Raw genomic sequence first — 16,790 nt, 5'->3', positions numbered from 1 at the left:
ACATTTGCTTTTTTTTCCAATTACTGTCTGAAGATACTGATCCATGTTGGTATGAGGTTCCATGAGTGCCAGCAGCTCTCTGGTACCTTAACTAAGTGACCTTCTTCATGAGTAAGCCCAGGCAGCCCATCGCTTTACAATAATTGATATTAGCTTATAGCGCTGTGAGTTTACTTTGTTCACCTTCTTGGGTGACTGGAGAACCCACACTCCCTTTACAGCTGACACACAACAGTTAGACAGTGTGACATATTTGGCAACTTCATGAGCTAGTGTTGAGCTGTTGGCTGAATAGTGAAATAAAAGCAGTAAACACCAACGATGTGTGAGAAATCTACAAACATCGAAAAAAAAGTTAACTTTCGGTCTGGAGATGCTTATCAGAACCGTTGGCAGTTGAATTTTTCCTACTTTGCTAAGAAATAGTTAATAAATGAAGCTTTGTTTCAATGAATCATATGTTAAGTGCATTCCACTGTGTAATTTTCTAGGATACAGCTCACACTACTATTGGTAAGCTGCCTGGAGAGTTAATTGAGCATGACTCTGGAGCAATTTTGCTCTTTGCACACCTGTAGGTCAGCTGTATGGTATATCGCTTTTAAAGGTACAATATGATTTCTGAAAGCCATTGAAAGAGAATTGCAAAACAAATCGCTAATTGTAGTTTAACATATCTTTGCCTCTTTGTAAACCTTTAATATTTGTAACTTTCTATGCAGTTCACTCATAAAGGGCCCTTGCCTCTACATCAGCAAATCATGAGGTCAAGTCCAGCTACAGAGACTTGAGCAGAAAAATCTAGGCAGTTACTTCAGTGCAGTGCTGAGAGAGTGCAACATTGTTGGCAGTGCTGTCTTTTAGATAAGGCTTTAAGAGGAGGCCCTGTCTTCCTTCTTGGGTGGATCTAAAAGTTCAATGGCACTACTGCGAAGAAGAGAAGGAGTGTTCCCCCTGTGTCCTGGCCAATATTTATGCCTCAACCAACAGATTATCTGGTCATTATCAAATTGCTGTTTCTGGATCCTTGCTGTGTGAAAATTGGCTGCGTTGTTTCCAACTTTACAACAGTAACTAAAGTATTTTATTGGCTGTAAAGCTCTTTAGGTCCTGGGGTTGTGAAAGAGACTTTATAAATACAAGTTCGTTCGTTAATCATTTTTTTGAGGGAGGAACAATCTATTTTCCCAATGTTCAGACGTAATAGGTCAAATCTTTCTGGAACAGCCCAGTTTGCAGCATGTGCCGATAATTAGATTTTTTTCCTGCACCCTTCAATTCAGTATTTTTGCACTGTAGTTTGCTGGAACTGCAAGCTGACATTGGCGAGGTGAGGGCAACAGGGCATCTGGGGCCTTAGTGACCAGGGGACCAACAGATTATCTCCTTAATCAATGAGATTTGAGCATAAAGAAATGGAGGAAGAACAGAGAAAGAGGGTGAAGTAGAGTGGGTGAATTAGAGTTAAATCAAGTACAAAGAGAAAAATAAAGAGGGAGGGAAAGAAAGGAACAGAAAAGAAAGATAAACATTTTGAACGTTATATTTGATAAGCATTTCTACTTGCAGGAAAGGGATTGAATAGTACATTCCCAGAGATTATTAGCATTATTTTTCCAGCAAGATTAAGCCTAATGCATTTCTTTCTCAAGGACAAAAAGCACTTTTTTTTATTACTTTGAAGTGCAGCAGCTATTGTCATCTAGACAGAGTTAGAACTGCTGGCAAATGAGATTTGAATTTTGCCTTTGGCTGTTATTTCACTGAATATTCACAATTCTAATCAAATGATAGGAACCTATTTATGCATTTTTTTTTCAGTCCAAGGTAGAATATCACATACAAATACCAATTTGGAAATGAAACCTAGAGGCAGAATTTTGCCCTTGTCAGCAGGCTCGGCAGAGGGGTCAGGAAGGCGACCGCCGCTCGCGATTGGGGCCGGACCACCAATTAAGGCCCGCCCAGCGTGAAACACGAGCGACAGTGCTCAGCACGGACTGTGCGGGCGGGGGGAGGAGGGTGAGCGTGAACTTCGCGCATGCATGCAAGTGCGCGCTTGAAAATCTCCCTGAGGCGCAGAGATGCCTCAGGGAGCTGAACAGTTTTCAACAAAAAAAAAAGATTTTAAAAAATGTTATAAAACATGTCCCCTCGTGTGACTCTGTCGCATGAGCTGGGACATGTTATAAGTGAAATGTAAAATGTTTTATTTTATTTTTATTTGCTGTTGGAAACCACATCCCGCCCGTGGATGAGGTTTCCTAATAAGTGCAAAGGCCGCTTGGCCTTTTCGCCTGCCCACCAACCGTAAGGTTGTACGGGCAGCAAAAAATCTTAAGTTAATTATCTTTTCAATGGCCTTAATAGGCCTTTTAATTGTCGGCGGGCGCGCTGCTGACCAAAATATCGCGCAACAGCGTGTTGACACCGGAACACTCGCCCGACATCAACGCACGTCATTTTACGCTCGAGCGGGTCGAGCACGTGCCCGCCCGCCGAGGTAAAAATTCTGCCCTTAAAATTTGGTTAATGAACATTTAAGGCAGCTGCATTTCCGCCATTCAAAAAAATTTAGGGAAAAAAGCAGATTTTTAAAAATTTTATGAAAGGTAATGGTTAACAGTGAGGTTCAATGTAGTAATTTAATTGAACATCCTAATCACATGGCCCATGAAAATGAAGGCCAGCAGGATTCTCAGATTGAATTGCTGCCAAAAATTCAATGCGCACTGACCAGGAAATCCCCAAGGGTTCTGCTAATCTCACATTGTAAATTCATCAGGAAATCGGCAGAATCTTCCTGCCCCCAGAGAAACCTAAATGGTTGCTTTCTGCCATTTAAATAATTTCTTCATTGGCTTCACCAATTTGCCACCAAAGTAATGGAGAGAGATTGAGAAGATCGCCTGTGAAATTTCTTTGGTTATGTGTTTATTCTAGAGCAAAGGTTCTCAAACTGAAAGTGGTGCCACCCTGGGATTGCATTTAATAAACTACTGCACCCACACCCATGATTGATCACATTCTAAAGGGTGAACCTCATTGCTATTTCTAAGCTGGTGGAGCACACTGCCTATGGGAGCCATGTGAACTCATTGGGGTTTGTGTTCCAGTGGCAACAGTCACCAGGGACAAGCGGGAGATCAAGCTGCAGTGTACAGATTCACGGCTGGAACCCAAACGGTCACACTTCCTCCTGTTCTGCTGGGGTGGATGTTAACAGCAATGGCTGGAATAGCAGTCACAAATGAAGGCACCTGCAAAGAAAAGGCTGAACAGCATGAAGGCGTCTGGAGAGATGCCGGATGCAGCAGTGTTCCTGCTGGTTCCTTGCTGCTGCTCCAGGTATCATTCAGCCCTCGCTTACAGCAGCTGGTGGTGGGGCCCATTCCACACCAGGACAGCTTCATTGCACACGGAACATGCCATGATTAACCTTAAAAATGTCTCAGCACATTTGGGGCATAGATTTTGGTGATTGCTATTGCAGGCTAGGGTTACTCTTTTACTAATAATGCCCAATTTATTGTTCTATAGCTGTCTTCCAACAAATTGAGCCTTATCTAGTCCTGTGAGATTGGTACCATTACCATTGTATACGCTACATTAGGCATGAAATTAAAACGCTCTTTTTCTATACAGAATATACTGGGCAGAACTTTCAACTTTCTGGGGCTGCAGATCTAGCGGTATGTAGACCCGCCAGATGTTATACACACTGCTTGTTTTGCTTTTCAGTTGAAGTCAGTAGAGAGGAAAATTGGCTGGGGTGTACAACACACTCACCTAAGTTGAGAGTTCCAGCCACTGTTTATTAGACAAAGCAGCGTAGGGCACCTACACGGTACATGAATCCCTGAAGGAAGGTTCACCAAAAGCATTGGTAAAAGCTCCACTTCATAGTAATATGCAGCATGCAATTTAAAAGAAATAGCACATAGTCAACCTGATACCTAGGATAGTATTTAATGGAGGTGACAGCTGTCTCGCCTGCTGACTAGAGAGCCGGGTGTCGCCTTTCTTAGGGAAGGCCCACCGAACTAAGTGGCATTTAACTAGACAGTGGCAGGCCTTCCCTGGGGTCAAGGACCCCAGGAGCGTAAGTTCAGCCCACTAAGAACTGCCAGCCAATCTGAGGCCCTGGATCATTGCTGGGTCCCAGGCCACAGGTGAGTGATGGTGGGAAGGGGGTCATGGGCACTAAGCGGGCCCCCTCCCTTCCTGATGGTGGTCCCTCGATCAGACATTGAGTGCTTTTGAATGAGGGACCACTACCCCTCCCAGGAGCCCTCAAGCAACCCTGATGGGGTTCACTTGTCATGCTTCCTACATGGTGAGCCCTTCACCCACTGCTGGGTAAATACCAGCAGCGGAGGGATGAGGCCCTTGCGTGGACATTAATTACCCATTTGTGGACATCAATTGGCAGCGGGGCAGAAAGGCCTCTGCCACAGAATTAATCAGGGGAGAGGCAAGAAGGTGGAGAGGGTCCCCAGCTGTCACCCTCTCACCTGATTAAATGCCCCTCTGCCACTAAATCCACGAAGGGGGAGGGCATTAAATTCTGCCCTTCGTGTCCAAGGGCTAAATTATGAGGGAAGATTAAACAAAGTGGGGCTGTATTCTCTGCAATGTAAAAGGTTTAAAGGATTATTTGATCAAATTTGTAAAGAAATTAAAAAGTGCAAATAGGATAGATTGGGAGAAACTTTTTTCCAGTATTGGGGGATTCCAGGACAAGGGACAACAGTGTAAAAGTTAGAGCCAGACCCCTCGGGAGTGAAATTAGAAAACACTTCTTCATGCAAAGGCTGAGAGAAGTTTTGAATGCTTTTTCACAAACAGCAATTGATGCTAGATCAATAGTTCGTTTTAAAACTGAGGTTGATTTTTGTTAGCCACAGGTATTAAGGGATATGGGACAAAGGTGGGTATACAAAGTTAGATAACAGACCAGTCAAGATCTCTTTTAATGGCAAAACAGGTCTGAGGGGCTAAATGGCCAATGCCTGTTCCTCTGACAAAATATTAGGCTCCTATGAATAAAATTATATTGCTCAAGGCAGCTTACATCTCTACAAGCACAATGTTAAGGTCCTAAATAAAAAAACAACTACACCAGCTTGTGATTATTTACAAAGGAACCACTTGTCAGTCACTCATGATATGCTGCACCATATAGTCATCCAGCCACACTCTGGGCCTCGGAGTTTGTATACCAAGCGTTTATATTTCAATATTATTTGCTAAATGACACTGTGTATAACATCGTAAAAATCTTACACTACATATTATTTACAGCGCAGAAACAGGCCATGTGGCCCAACAGATCAATGCCAGTGTTTATGCCAGTATTTCTAACCACTCTGTAAATAAATCGTTTCTCTTGAACTCCTTATTGGATTTATTCGTGACTATTTTGGTGTACCTTGCAAGTGGAACCATTGTCTCTGCATTTATGTTTCCCTATTCAATCCTTTCATCATCGTAAAGAACTCTAAAGGTCTTGTCTTTTCCAAAGAAAATAGTCCCAGCCTGTTTAATCTTTCACAATAGGAATAGCCTCTCAGTTCTAATATTATCCTAATAAATCTGTTCTGCACCTTATCTGGAGCTTCTTATCTATTATCATTGATTTTCCACTGTGCGAATGTGAATATGTGAAATGTTAGAACCTCAAAGTGATGTTAGAATTTGTCCATCTCCCAGTGTTACTACGAGCTACTGCAGCCAAATGAAAAGTAGCAGACAAGAAAAACCTCCACAGGCAGAATTTTGCTCTTGGTGGGCGTGCGGGCCCCACCGGCTCGGCGGTGGGTGGGCAGCTGACCCCCGCCACCGAAACGGGCCCCGCCACCATTTTAAGTGGGCGGGCCAATTAAGACCCACCCAGCGGGCCGCCCGACGGGAAGCGCTATGTGCTTCCTGTGCGGGAGCGGGGGGGGCGGATTCCCCAACTGTCAGAGTGCGCTCTTTCGAGCATGCGTGCGAAAGGGCGGACATCTCCCTGAGGCAAAGTGCTGCCTCAGGGAGATCGCTGAAAGGCTGGCAAATATAAAAAATAGAACAATAAAAAATTCATTAACATGTCCCCCTCATGTGAAAATGTCACACGAGTTGGGACATGTTAATGAAATAAACAAAAACTTTATTAAACGTTTTTAAAACCGCTATCAAACCTCATCCCGCCGCTGGATGAGGTTGGTAAAAAAAAAAATCACCTACCCGCCTACACGTTGGGCCCATGCGCCGAGCTGAAGTTCGCACGGGGCCCTCAAAATCGTCGACGATTGGCAAGTTAAGGGCCTTAACAAGGCCTTGAATTAATGGCGGGCGCGCGTCCAACTGCGTAGCGCGCCTGCCGACCGAAATATCGCGATGCCGCGCGCTGACGTCGGTACGCTTGCGCGACATTTTATGCGCTGGCGTGCAGGCTCCGCCACCCGCACGCCAGCCACAAGATTCTGCCCCACATTTTCTTATGTAAACTGTTTTAGACATTACATTTATTTCAATAGGCAACCAATTAAATCAAATCTCAAGGAATATTAAACAAATTTACCTTAAACTTCCCTTGATAGCATATAACGAGGTTTGGGCCCGATTATTGCCACTCTCTACATATGCCAAATTGTCGACTGTCTTTGTCAAGTGTGAATGGTTGGCATCTGTATGGCTGTGCCAAGATGGAAGCCTTGGGAGCAAATCCTTTGCCATAGCTGGTGTGGGTTGTGGGTTGCTGGTGGGTACTGAGAAAAGAGAAGGATTTTGTACCCCTGAAGACCTAAAACGATTGTAACATAAGAGCTGAAGTGATAGAGATTTTAGAGCTGTACGTTGGTGCATCCATTTAGATAAGCCACGTCTATATTAGAGTTTCATACGCTCCAGATGAACTGATGTTTTTAGTTTCTGCAAGTGTAACTTGACTCTTGGTTTTGGTGTTGCAGGACTTTAGAAGTGCAACCCAACAGATTAACAGTGGGAGGAATCAGATCAATAGAACCGATTCTTCAAAGGAAAGGCCAGGTGGTCACCCATGATTTTGTAGGATGTGTGATGGAATTTGCTGTTAATGGTCGTCCACTGGAACCCAGTCAAGCTCTGGCAAACCATGGAATTCTGGACAGGTCTGGCATTGAGCATTGTTTTTATATGTTCTTTCAAATCAAGTACACCGTACAGTATCTACTATGTTCTAATGATGTTCTGTTACCACTGTTTTAACAGCAGCATTAATAGGTTTGTGCTTCTGTTAAAATAGCAGAGAGGAATGCTATACCATTGTGTTATGTTTTTTCCCATTAACACCTCGAACAGCAATTTATAGGCTTTTTTAGTGGAGATTAATGAATTTGAAAAAAGTAACTAGAATTTAAAATTGACTTTTTTTGTTAAAGTCGCTTTTACACATATTAACATTACAGCTGGTGCTATGTTCTGGTGGCCCTGTTTTAATTGATGCAATTGAAATATTGAACGTTTAAACTTTTGCCTTTGTAGCATTTTTCTGTTTGTAACATTTCTCCCCTTTTCTACCCTATCTTCCCCCGCCCTCCCCCCAGCCTTTTAAAATAAATGTGCAATCGGTAATACATAATTGAGTTTTACTGTCGGTTTTAAGCAATGTATTTTTGATTGGCAAGATTATCATAGTACATAAAGTAGGAAAAATTGTTGTTTGAAATCCAGTTATGCCAGGGACAAAAATCCATTTAGTTAAAAATGATGTAGTATTTTATTATGGACATTGGTGCTAATATGACCTCCCAGCTATTAATAGGAGTCAGCTATTAGAGATAAACCAAGGAATTCAGTGAAACAAGCTAATCTGCTTCTCTCATTGCCAGCCTTTATGCTGCTGCTTCCCTCGGCAACAGACTCCACAGAGTTTTCTACTGATGCAGAAGTGAAAGCCCTATTTTGATATGTGTTAGGAAAATTCCAGTAATCGATGGCATTGGCATGGTAACAATAATCTCATTGTGCCTGTTTTGAAACCATGCCCTCAGTATACATCGGGCGATTGGAATTTGTAGTCATTGTAACATTGATTTTAAACTGTGTTGCCTATTAGATCGATTTATGACATGAAATTTTATTTTATTTCAGATGCGTCCGAATGGAAGGAGTTTGTCTCAATAACCCCTGCCAACATGACAGCTCATGTGTGGATTACTGGTCATGGCAGCAATGTAATTGCAAGCATGGATTTACAGGAAAATATTGTGAAAAATGTAAGGCTTAAAGTTAAAAAAATTATGTATCCATAATGTGTAATGTTCCATTATTGTATCTTCTAAAACAGGAAAGGCAGTGTTCAGGGAGAGAGGGGAAAAGATGGAGTCCTTAATGAGAGTAGATGGCATTTCAACCACTAGAGGCTTTTCATGAGATAGCTGTTGTGATTTTTAATTCTGTAAAGGATATAATTAACTCTGACTATTTAATAAAACTTGATGTCAAGGTCCTGCACAGCGACCTGGGTTGCTGGCCTGAATCAGAAATGAAGAAGCTGCTCATTATTGCAAAGCTGTATGTTTTCACAGACAGACAGTTAAACTCCTAATATGTTATCAACCTGAAGGGAAAACATATTGGGCATAGATGAAGCCTCAGTTCTACAGCATCAAACACTGGCAGTCAACCAGGCTGGTCTCAATATCCCAGGAGGCTGGGGACCTTCCCACTCAGTGTTTCACTGTGAACTGACAAGTTTATTATCACATGCCTTACTACAGCTGAACCGAACAATTGGTACGAATTGACCCAGTAATGCAAAATGTTTGGAGCTGTGTGAGTGACCACTGTGAGGCCCCCACTGTTTCTACTAGCTTTATAGGATGAAAATGATAAGCTGAAATTTTTCATCACCATTGTATATTTTTGTTCAGGGGCTCTAGATTACTCAAAATGTGAGCTTTGATTCCGGTTCAACAAAGAAATGCAGAATGGACATAATGTGGGAGCCATTGTGAGAACTATGATCATGTAAAGTTATGAAGGGTAACATTAGGTTACAATCTCATATTCATCACTTATTAAGTATTTGTTTTTAATTATTTTCTATGCTGCAAATTATTAAGTCTTGTTAAAGTATGCAGTATATTCGGCTGAACGTGAAGACAGGCAACCAGCCCAGGGGTTCACTAGTTCTCCTCAGAAACTAACTAATAAACAATACTGACTCTCCCTTCAGCTTTCTTTCTAATGTGGGCTGTATGTTTATCATATAGTAAATTGACTGGCAATAAAGTAGATGAGTATAAATTTCAGCACAGAAAGAGGCTGTTCAGCCCAACATAACTGTGCTAGTACCAATTCAACACCATAGCTAACTAACCCTGTTTCCCTTCTCTTTCTGCATACTTTTTTATTTTTTGTTTTCAAGAATTTAATTCCCACTTAAATGTCAATGCTTGACTCAGAATCAATAGCCATTCACAGTAATATGTTTCTTATTTCAGTAAATCTTTGAATGAACTAATCTCTTCTAAATATCCCCTTTACACTTTTAGAAATTTATTCCTATGACCTCTTCTTGCTAATTCACCTACCAATAGAAATGATCCTTCATCATTTGTCATTTCAAACCCTCTCAGAGCCTGGTATATTTCTGTTCGACAACCCTTTAACTTTCTCTGCTCTAGTGAAAACAAAATCAATATTGACTGTTGCATTGCATAATTTGGTATATTTAAATATAATTACCAATTCCACATCATCGACAACTAACCTATTGCAATATGAACTTTGTAAGCTCTTTCCAAATGTTTCAAAGTTGATGTTCATTCTGATCAAAAATATGATTCTTCTAGTGGTCAACGTGGACACTGCATTGTCACTGGATGGCAGGGGACGTCTGGACTATACGATTAATCAGAATCAGAAGCGAGACTATTTAGTGAAGCAGAGTTTGAAAGGGCAGCCTCCAGTTCCTGTGAGTGCAAGCAGCCTGGACATAAAGTTCAGAACAAGAAGCAAAAATGGCATTTTAATTCATGTCCAGGAAAACAGCAATTATACTACTGTGAAGGTAAGATTAAAGCTAGTTTTAGATGATTTGATTAGACTGCATGCACTGCTGTGGTTTTAATCATTGTTCCCATCACCCATGTCCTTTCTTCATAAAGTATTGGTCACACTGCTGGGAGGTTTTAACTAGTGCTAGGCATTGTGCCAAAAACATCCTTCATCTTAACTCTTGCCAACCATTTGTAGGGTAGATGATGGACTCCCCAGTCTTCAGCTCCATAAGCCATGATTTCATGCAAAATGATCAGGAATAGGAGAACATTGCATTTTGTTTCTAACATCAATATCATAGCTAAAAGCCATAAACAGAAAAAAAAAACCAAATAACCCTGCAAACATTCTGCCTGGTGCTTTTAAAGGACAATGTTTAGCAGTTGGAATATCAAGTAAGCAAGCTCATTTACAATACATCCCATTCTTCATTCAGGAGGGATTCAGTAAAGACAGGTAAATGCTGGAGATCTGAATAAAAACAGCAAGTGCTAGAAATATGCATATCTGTCAGCAACTGAAAAGAGAAAAGATAGATTCAGCTTTGGTGGAAACCTAATGAAGGACTATGCATTTTCAACATTGTTTCTCTATAAAAGTCTTTTCCGGGTGTACTTATGTTCAGTAGTAATTTTCAGAATATCTTCTTGGTTTTTGCAGTTTTAGAATGTCTCACATACCTCATTCTTTTATTATTGGAGCACTCACCCCCTAGTATGATGGATATAGTACAAATCTCCAGTTACTATTACTGAAACCGGTTAGATTTCATGGGGTTATCTGTAATGAAAGCTCATGTGAAACAAAGTAAAATAAGATACAAATTTTTACAATTAAAAATGTTATTCCTTGCACAAAAAGAACAAAAATGTTACATCTGTTTTTGTCCATAAATCTTTCTAAATAAGACAGTTTCATTTTTCAGCGTCAAAGTTCATATTGTACACAAAGTACTGCACGTACACTTGGAGTAACCCAAGGAGTTAAATGGCCCTTCAGATATATGTAAATGATACAGCCATCTACTTGGTGAGATGGTTATTAATGAAGACAGGCTGGTGTACAAAGGAAACCTGATATTAGAACATTCAGGGAGGTTGCATACCATCACTTTGTGTCAGGCAAAAGTAAATGATGAAATTTGACGTATTTGTTTTTCTATAGAGTGATCTGACCCAACACTACTTAAAAACTGCATGTTGCAAATCACATGAAGACTTCTGCATATTTGACATAGCAGTTTGACTTAATAGGCATTCAGTTTTTTTAAAAAGATTGAAAATGGCATAAATCCAAATGGTCAAAGCATTTATTAGCTTTTGAAGAATTTAACTGTATTTCATATTGCAGTTGTACAATACATATGGTTCTAATACTGCAGATATTTATTGTATTATGGGAGAATGATTTAAAAGGATTTGCAATGTGAGCAAGGATCTCAGTGTAGAATTAGCAAGTGAACTTGATATCCTAATGAGCACCAAAATAATCATTTGAATTCAGCAACTTTTGCTTTGAGTCTGCCTCTGCCATCATTTGTTTTAAGTATAATGAGCTAACAGGAGTTTTTTATTCTTTTCCTATAGGTGAAAAACGGGAAAATACATTACATCTCTGATGCTGGAGTTGGCGGAAAAGTAGAAAGGAATTTTCCGGAGATTTCTGTATCGGATGGCCAATGGCATACTATCGTGATTGAGAAAAATGGATCCATTACCACCCTTTCAGTTGACAGGATATATACTAGAAAAATCCTTCATAACACTCAGGATTTTGGAGGGTTGGATGTCCTCACTGTTTCCCTTGGGGGCGTACCTCCAGGGCAGAATTACCAAAGCACTGATCCAGGTGGGTAGTTATATACCTGAGTTATTAGTCTGTTCACAAGAGTTTCCTGGTTTAGCATGAAACATTATTACAAACTCATTTTTCATTTACCAATTATTCAGGGACTGAGAATGAATCGTGAAGTCACTTGGGTGGATAGATGTGGTGTTATGGGTACTTAAGAGGATTGGGGACTCTTTAAGCAGAATTTTCCCTCAAGAGATTAAAAGCTGGGCCAAGGGAGAATAGTTTGCCCCTGAGTTGTAGAATGAACAGGTTAAGTCAAATGCCTGTTTCTCAGTCACGATTATTTCATTGCTGTTTTTGGAATCTTGCTGTATGTAATTTAGGATGCCACATTTGCCTGCAGTCACAAGAGTGACTGCACTTCAAAAATACTTATTTGGTTGTGAAGTGTTTTGGGGTGTCTTGTGGTCATGAAGGCACCATATAAACACAATTTCTTAATCCTTCATTATCAAAATAGATGTGAGATATTGGAGCTATTTTTACTTGAGCAGAGAAAGCCAAGAGGAGGTGAGAAAGAGGCACTTAAAATCATGAAGAGCTTTGATAGAATGAATAGGGATGGACATCTTCTTCTGATTGCCTAATCAGTGACAAAGTTCATCAATTTAAAATTGTCACTAAAATGGAAGAAAGAGTTTAAAATAAGTGTCTTTAACAGATTTTTTTGGAACAGAGCCTGCTTTGCCACAGAAGATGGTTGAGGCAGAGACCATTTCATCACAGAGGTGTGAACAGTTTTGGGAAAGGAATACCATAGGGCTGTACCAAGCTAGCCGAAGATATCATCACAAATGGTGGGCTGGAGGATGGGGTGTACAAAAGACCAAAGTTAAAGAAATGGAGACCAGGGCTGGAGGCACTGGGAGGGGTCAGACCATAAAAGAATTTAAACACGAGAATGAGAATTTTTAATTTGAGGAGTTGGAGCACTGAGAGACTGAGCAGGAATTGGCGCAGGATAGGACAAAGGAAGTATAGTTCTGGGTGAGCAGAAAGGTGACAGCAGGGAGAATGACAAGGAGGGCGTTGGAATAGCAGTTAGTTGTGTAGTACTAGACCTATGAGTACTTGACACTGACACTGACATAGCAGGAATAATAGCAGGGCACAATTCTACTGACTGCCCAGCATCTGCCACTATGATTTTTTTCCAGAAGTAATGGCCAGTCGATATGATGGACAGGCATATGCAAGTCATATGAGAAATGCATACTTCCATGACTAATGCCTTAGCACTGGGTATCATGTTTGGGATTGCACTCCTGGCATTCAGATTTGCTAGGGAGGTGGGTATCCACAGTAAAAGGGATTGCCTTGCTTAGCGCAGTCAGTTGTTATCCAATTCACTTGGTAATGCTGGAGATCAAAATCAAATTCAATGATAAGCCAACAACACCACTCTCTAGCAGGTGCCATAGCTATTTGGCTTGCCTAATCCAGAAATACTGTAAGCCTTTTAGTAATATTGAGAATAGCCTGACCCCAGAAGATCCACCAAGGACAGAGTTGGCTGTAGTCCCACACCAGCACAACTCTAATGGGAGTTCAAACACCAATGAAAGTCGAGGCCCATGTTTCTAGTGCCCTGGTCAATATTTATTCATCAATAAGGACTTGAAAAAACAGATTAGCGGGTTATTTGTGGGACTTCACCATGTGCAAATTGTCTTTTGTTTGTTAAACAATAATGATTACATTTTGGAAGTACTTAATTGGCTGCATGAAAGACATTGGGCTGGATTTTATTGGGTGCCGCTGTCCCCATACCCCAACTAAAATGTCTTTTTGAACCTTCTTGAACCACTGCAGTCCATGTAGTGTAGGTACATCCACAGTGCAGTTAGGAAAGGAGGTCCAGGATTTTGACCCAGCGACAGTTGCTTTAAGGTGAGACCTTTGCCCCTTTCTCAGGAAGAAGACCTGGCTTACAGTGATGCTGGCCAATCAGATGGCCAGTAGCTTTGTAGTCTCAGCAATGCCAGCTGGAAGCAGTAGCCACTGCTGGAGCTACAGGCAGTCCAACCATGCTGAGGAGCCCAGGAAAATCCAGGGTCAGAGGTCTCAGCAAGCAGGGTGAAGGGGATGGGGGAACCAGGTTCAAGAGGCTGGGCAGAGGGTTAAAGTGGGAGATGATTGTGTGGGATGCCTCCAGTGGGCCTAGGGGACCCGCAAAGGAGGTCCCTCCTTGCCTGATACAAGCCCGCCCATTTAAAGCTGCCAGGCTTCCCGCATGCTGTGGGCCTCCCCCTGCCATGAGTAAAGTACTGGTGAAGGGATGTGGCCATTAATTGGCTACTTAAGGGCCTCAATAAGCCCAAGGGCGGACAGGCCGCCCAATGCTTTCACCTTATCCTGTAAAATTTCAGGCAGGCCGGGAGCGGGTGGGTAGGTGGCAGAAAAGCAACTAGCTAGATTTTACATATCCACCTGCCTTCCCGCTGTGCCTTCAAACCCATGGGCGTGGTGGGGAAGCGTAAAATCCAGCTCATTTTATAAATAGAAGTTATTTTCTACAAAGTGAAAGCTGCACTTCTTGACTGGGGATTATGTGCAATGAAATGGACAATTACCAATATTTAAAAATTCATTCACGGGATGTGGGCAGCATTGCCAGACTCGGCCAGCATTTATTGCCCATCTCTAATTGCCCTTGAGAAGGTGGTGGTGAGCTTCCTTCTTGAATCCCTGCCGTCCATGTGGTGTAAGTACACCCACAGTGCTGTCAGGAAGGGAGTTCCAGGATTTTGACCTAACGACAGTGAAGGTGAGTGGCTTGGAGGGGATCTTCCAGGTGATGGTGTTCCCATGTGTCTGCTGCCCTCGTCCTTCTAGATGGATGGGTTTGGAATGTGCTCGCTCAGGAGTCTTGGTGAGTTCCTGCAGTGCATCTTGTAGATGGTACACACTGCTGCCACTGTTCATCGGTGGTGGAGGGAGTGAATGTTTGTGGAAGGAATGCCAATCAAGCGGGCTGCTTTGTCCGGATAGTGTCAAGCTTCTTGAGTGTTGTTGGAGCTGCACTTATCCAGGCAAGTGGATGACTTGTGCCTTGTAGATGGTGGACAGGCTTTGGGGAGTCCAGAGGTGAGTTACTCACCACAGGAATCCTAGCCTCTTACCTGCTCTTGTAGCCACACTATTTATATGGCTAGTCCAGTTCAGTTTTTTGTCAATGATAACCCCCAGGATGTTGATAGTAGTGGATTCAGTGATGGTAATGCCATTGAATGTCAAGGGGCGATATTTAGATTCTCTCTTGTTGGAGATGGTCATTGCCCGGCATTTGTGTGGCATGAATGTTACTTGCCACTTGTCAGCCCAAACCTGGATATTGTTCAGGTCTTGCTGCATTTGCGCATGGACTGCTTCAGTATCTGAGGAGTCACAAATGGTGCTGAACATTGTGCAATCATCAGTGAACATCCCCACTTCTGACCTTGTGATGGAAGAAAGGTCATTGATGAAGCAGCTGAAGGTGGTTGGGCCTAGGACACTACAGGGTATAATGCATTAGAGATCACATGGAATATCTAAAACAATCTCCTGTCTACTTCAAAAAGCAGTAAATACCATACTATCAGTCTGTTATGCTCAGGTGAAAATTCATAGTTTAAATATCTTCACAAAAGTAATTGCACAGAAGCCTAAGAGGACTATATATTGAAAGCACAACACCAGACTTACCTGATGGATGCTATATGGAAGTTGACTCACATGGTGCCCATCTTAAACCCCTCACTTTGTTGAGGCGGTACAAAACAGGGAACTGAAAACCAGAAAAAGTCCATAAATTATACCAGTTAATTATAACCTTTATATAATACAATGGCAGGGCTTATGTAACAAAAACAAAAATTGCTGGAAAAACTCAGCAGATCTGACAGCATCTGTGGAGAAAAAGACAGAGTTAAGGTTTCAAGTCCGTCTGACTCTTCTTGAGAACTAAAGAGAAGTAAAAATGTGGTGAAATATATACTGTTTAAGGGGGTAGGACAAGTGAAACTGGATAGAAGGCCAGCGATAGGTGGAGGCAGAGGAGAGATTGTGAAAGATTTCATAAACAAAAGGTCTAAGGAGTGTTGATGGTGGTGATACTGGCTAAAGGAGGTGCTAATGGTGACATTAAGAGTAGAAAGCAAGATGAGCAAGTGACAGATGGCCCTAGTGGGGGTGGGGTGGGGGGAAGGGGACAGTGTGGGAGAAAAGATCAAAATAGGCTAAAAGGTGGGAATAAAACAATGAATGGAAATAAATTTTTAAAATAATAATAGAAATAGGTGGGAAAAAATATATGTAAAAATTACAAAATAAAATTTGGAAAAGGGGGATCAAAAAGGGGCTTATATCATCTGTTTCCTATTGACACCTGCTAGTCATTTAAGTCACATCATGTTCAATTCTGGCATATCTGTTAATATTTTTAAACAATATACAACCTGAACTCCTTTCGAACAAAGCTTCCTTGATGGTTCAGCCATTTAGGATCTGATGTATTCCTCTGTATTCTTGCATTATGTAATGCTTGCCAACAATTGAAACCGTTCCTATGCCTGACTGGTAGAAGCTGGAGACTGTAGGCTTAATTTTCTTCATCAGTGGATTTAGCACTCTACAACTGTTGTTCAACTTGCTGGTATTTTGCTCCCAAGAGCCAGGCCAGTTTTCTTTGAGGAGCTCGAGATACTATTTGCACCCTCAATAGGCAGTGTGGACGAGGGGGCAGAACAAAATACTATGCTGCAGTTGAAGGGAGGCCATTTATTTCTATAGCGTTGTTCAAAGCAATGTCTGAGGCGGGGAGTTTCTTCACAAGTTTAAACGTGTCTAAAATAGACATCCCTCAAAAACGGGTGCTGTATTAGAATGTGCTTTATAACACCCCCGCCCACCCCCTAACCCCTCCC

General features: G+C 41.7%; 1 protein-coding gene across 2 annotated transcripts in view; it reads left to right on the top strand.

Moving 5' to 3' along the window:
* fat4 (FAT atypical cadherin 4) overlaps nucleotides 1-16,790 on the top strand; it is a 397,379-nt gene that overhangs the window by 366,767 nt on the left and 13,822 nt on the right. The window contains exons 14-17 of one of the 2 annotated variants that reach the window (XM_078539696.1): nucleotides 6,954-7,133; nucleotides 8,116-8,240; nucleotides 9,822-10,039; nucleotides 11,616-11,877. In XM_078539696.1, coding sequence (XP_078395822.1) covers nucleotides 6,954-7,133; nucleotides 8,116-8,240; nucleotides 9,822-10,039; nucleotides 11,616-11,877 — 785 coding nt within the window. Of the gene's footprint in view, nucleotides 1-3,645; nucleotides 3,694-6,953; nucleotides 7,134-8,115; nucleotides 8,241-9,821; nucleotides 10,040-11,615; nucleotides 11,878-16,790 lie in introns of those variants that run through there. The other variant, XM_078539702.1, reaches the window with a different exon arrangement.

This window comes from Cetorhinus maximus, chromosome 1, assembly GCF_964194155.1.
Source record: "Cetorhinus maximus chromosome 1, sCetMax3.hap1.1, whole genome shotgun sequence".
In the NCBI taxonomy this organism is placed as follows: domain Eukaryota; kingdom Metazoa; phylum Chordata; class Chondrichthyes; order Lamniformes; family Cetorhinidae; genus Cetorhinus; species Cetorhinus maximus.
This window is presented reverse-complemented; position numbering and strand designations above follow the sequence as displayed.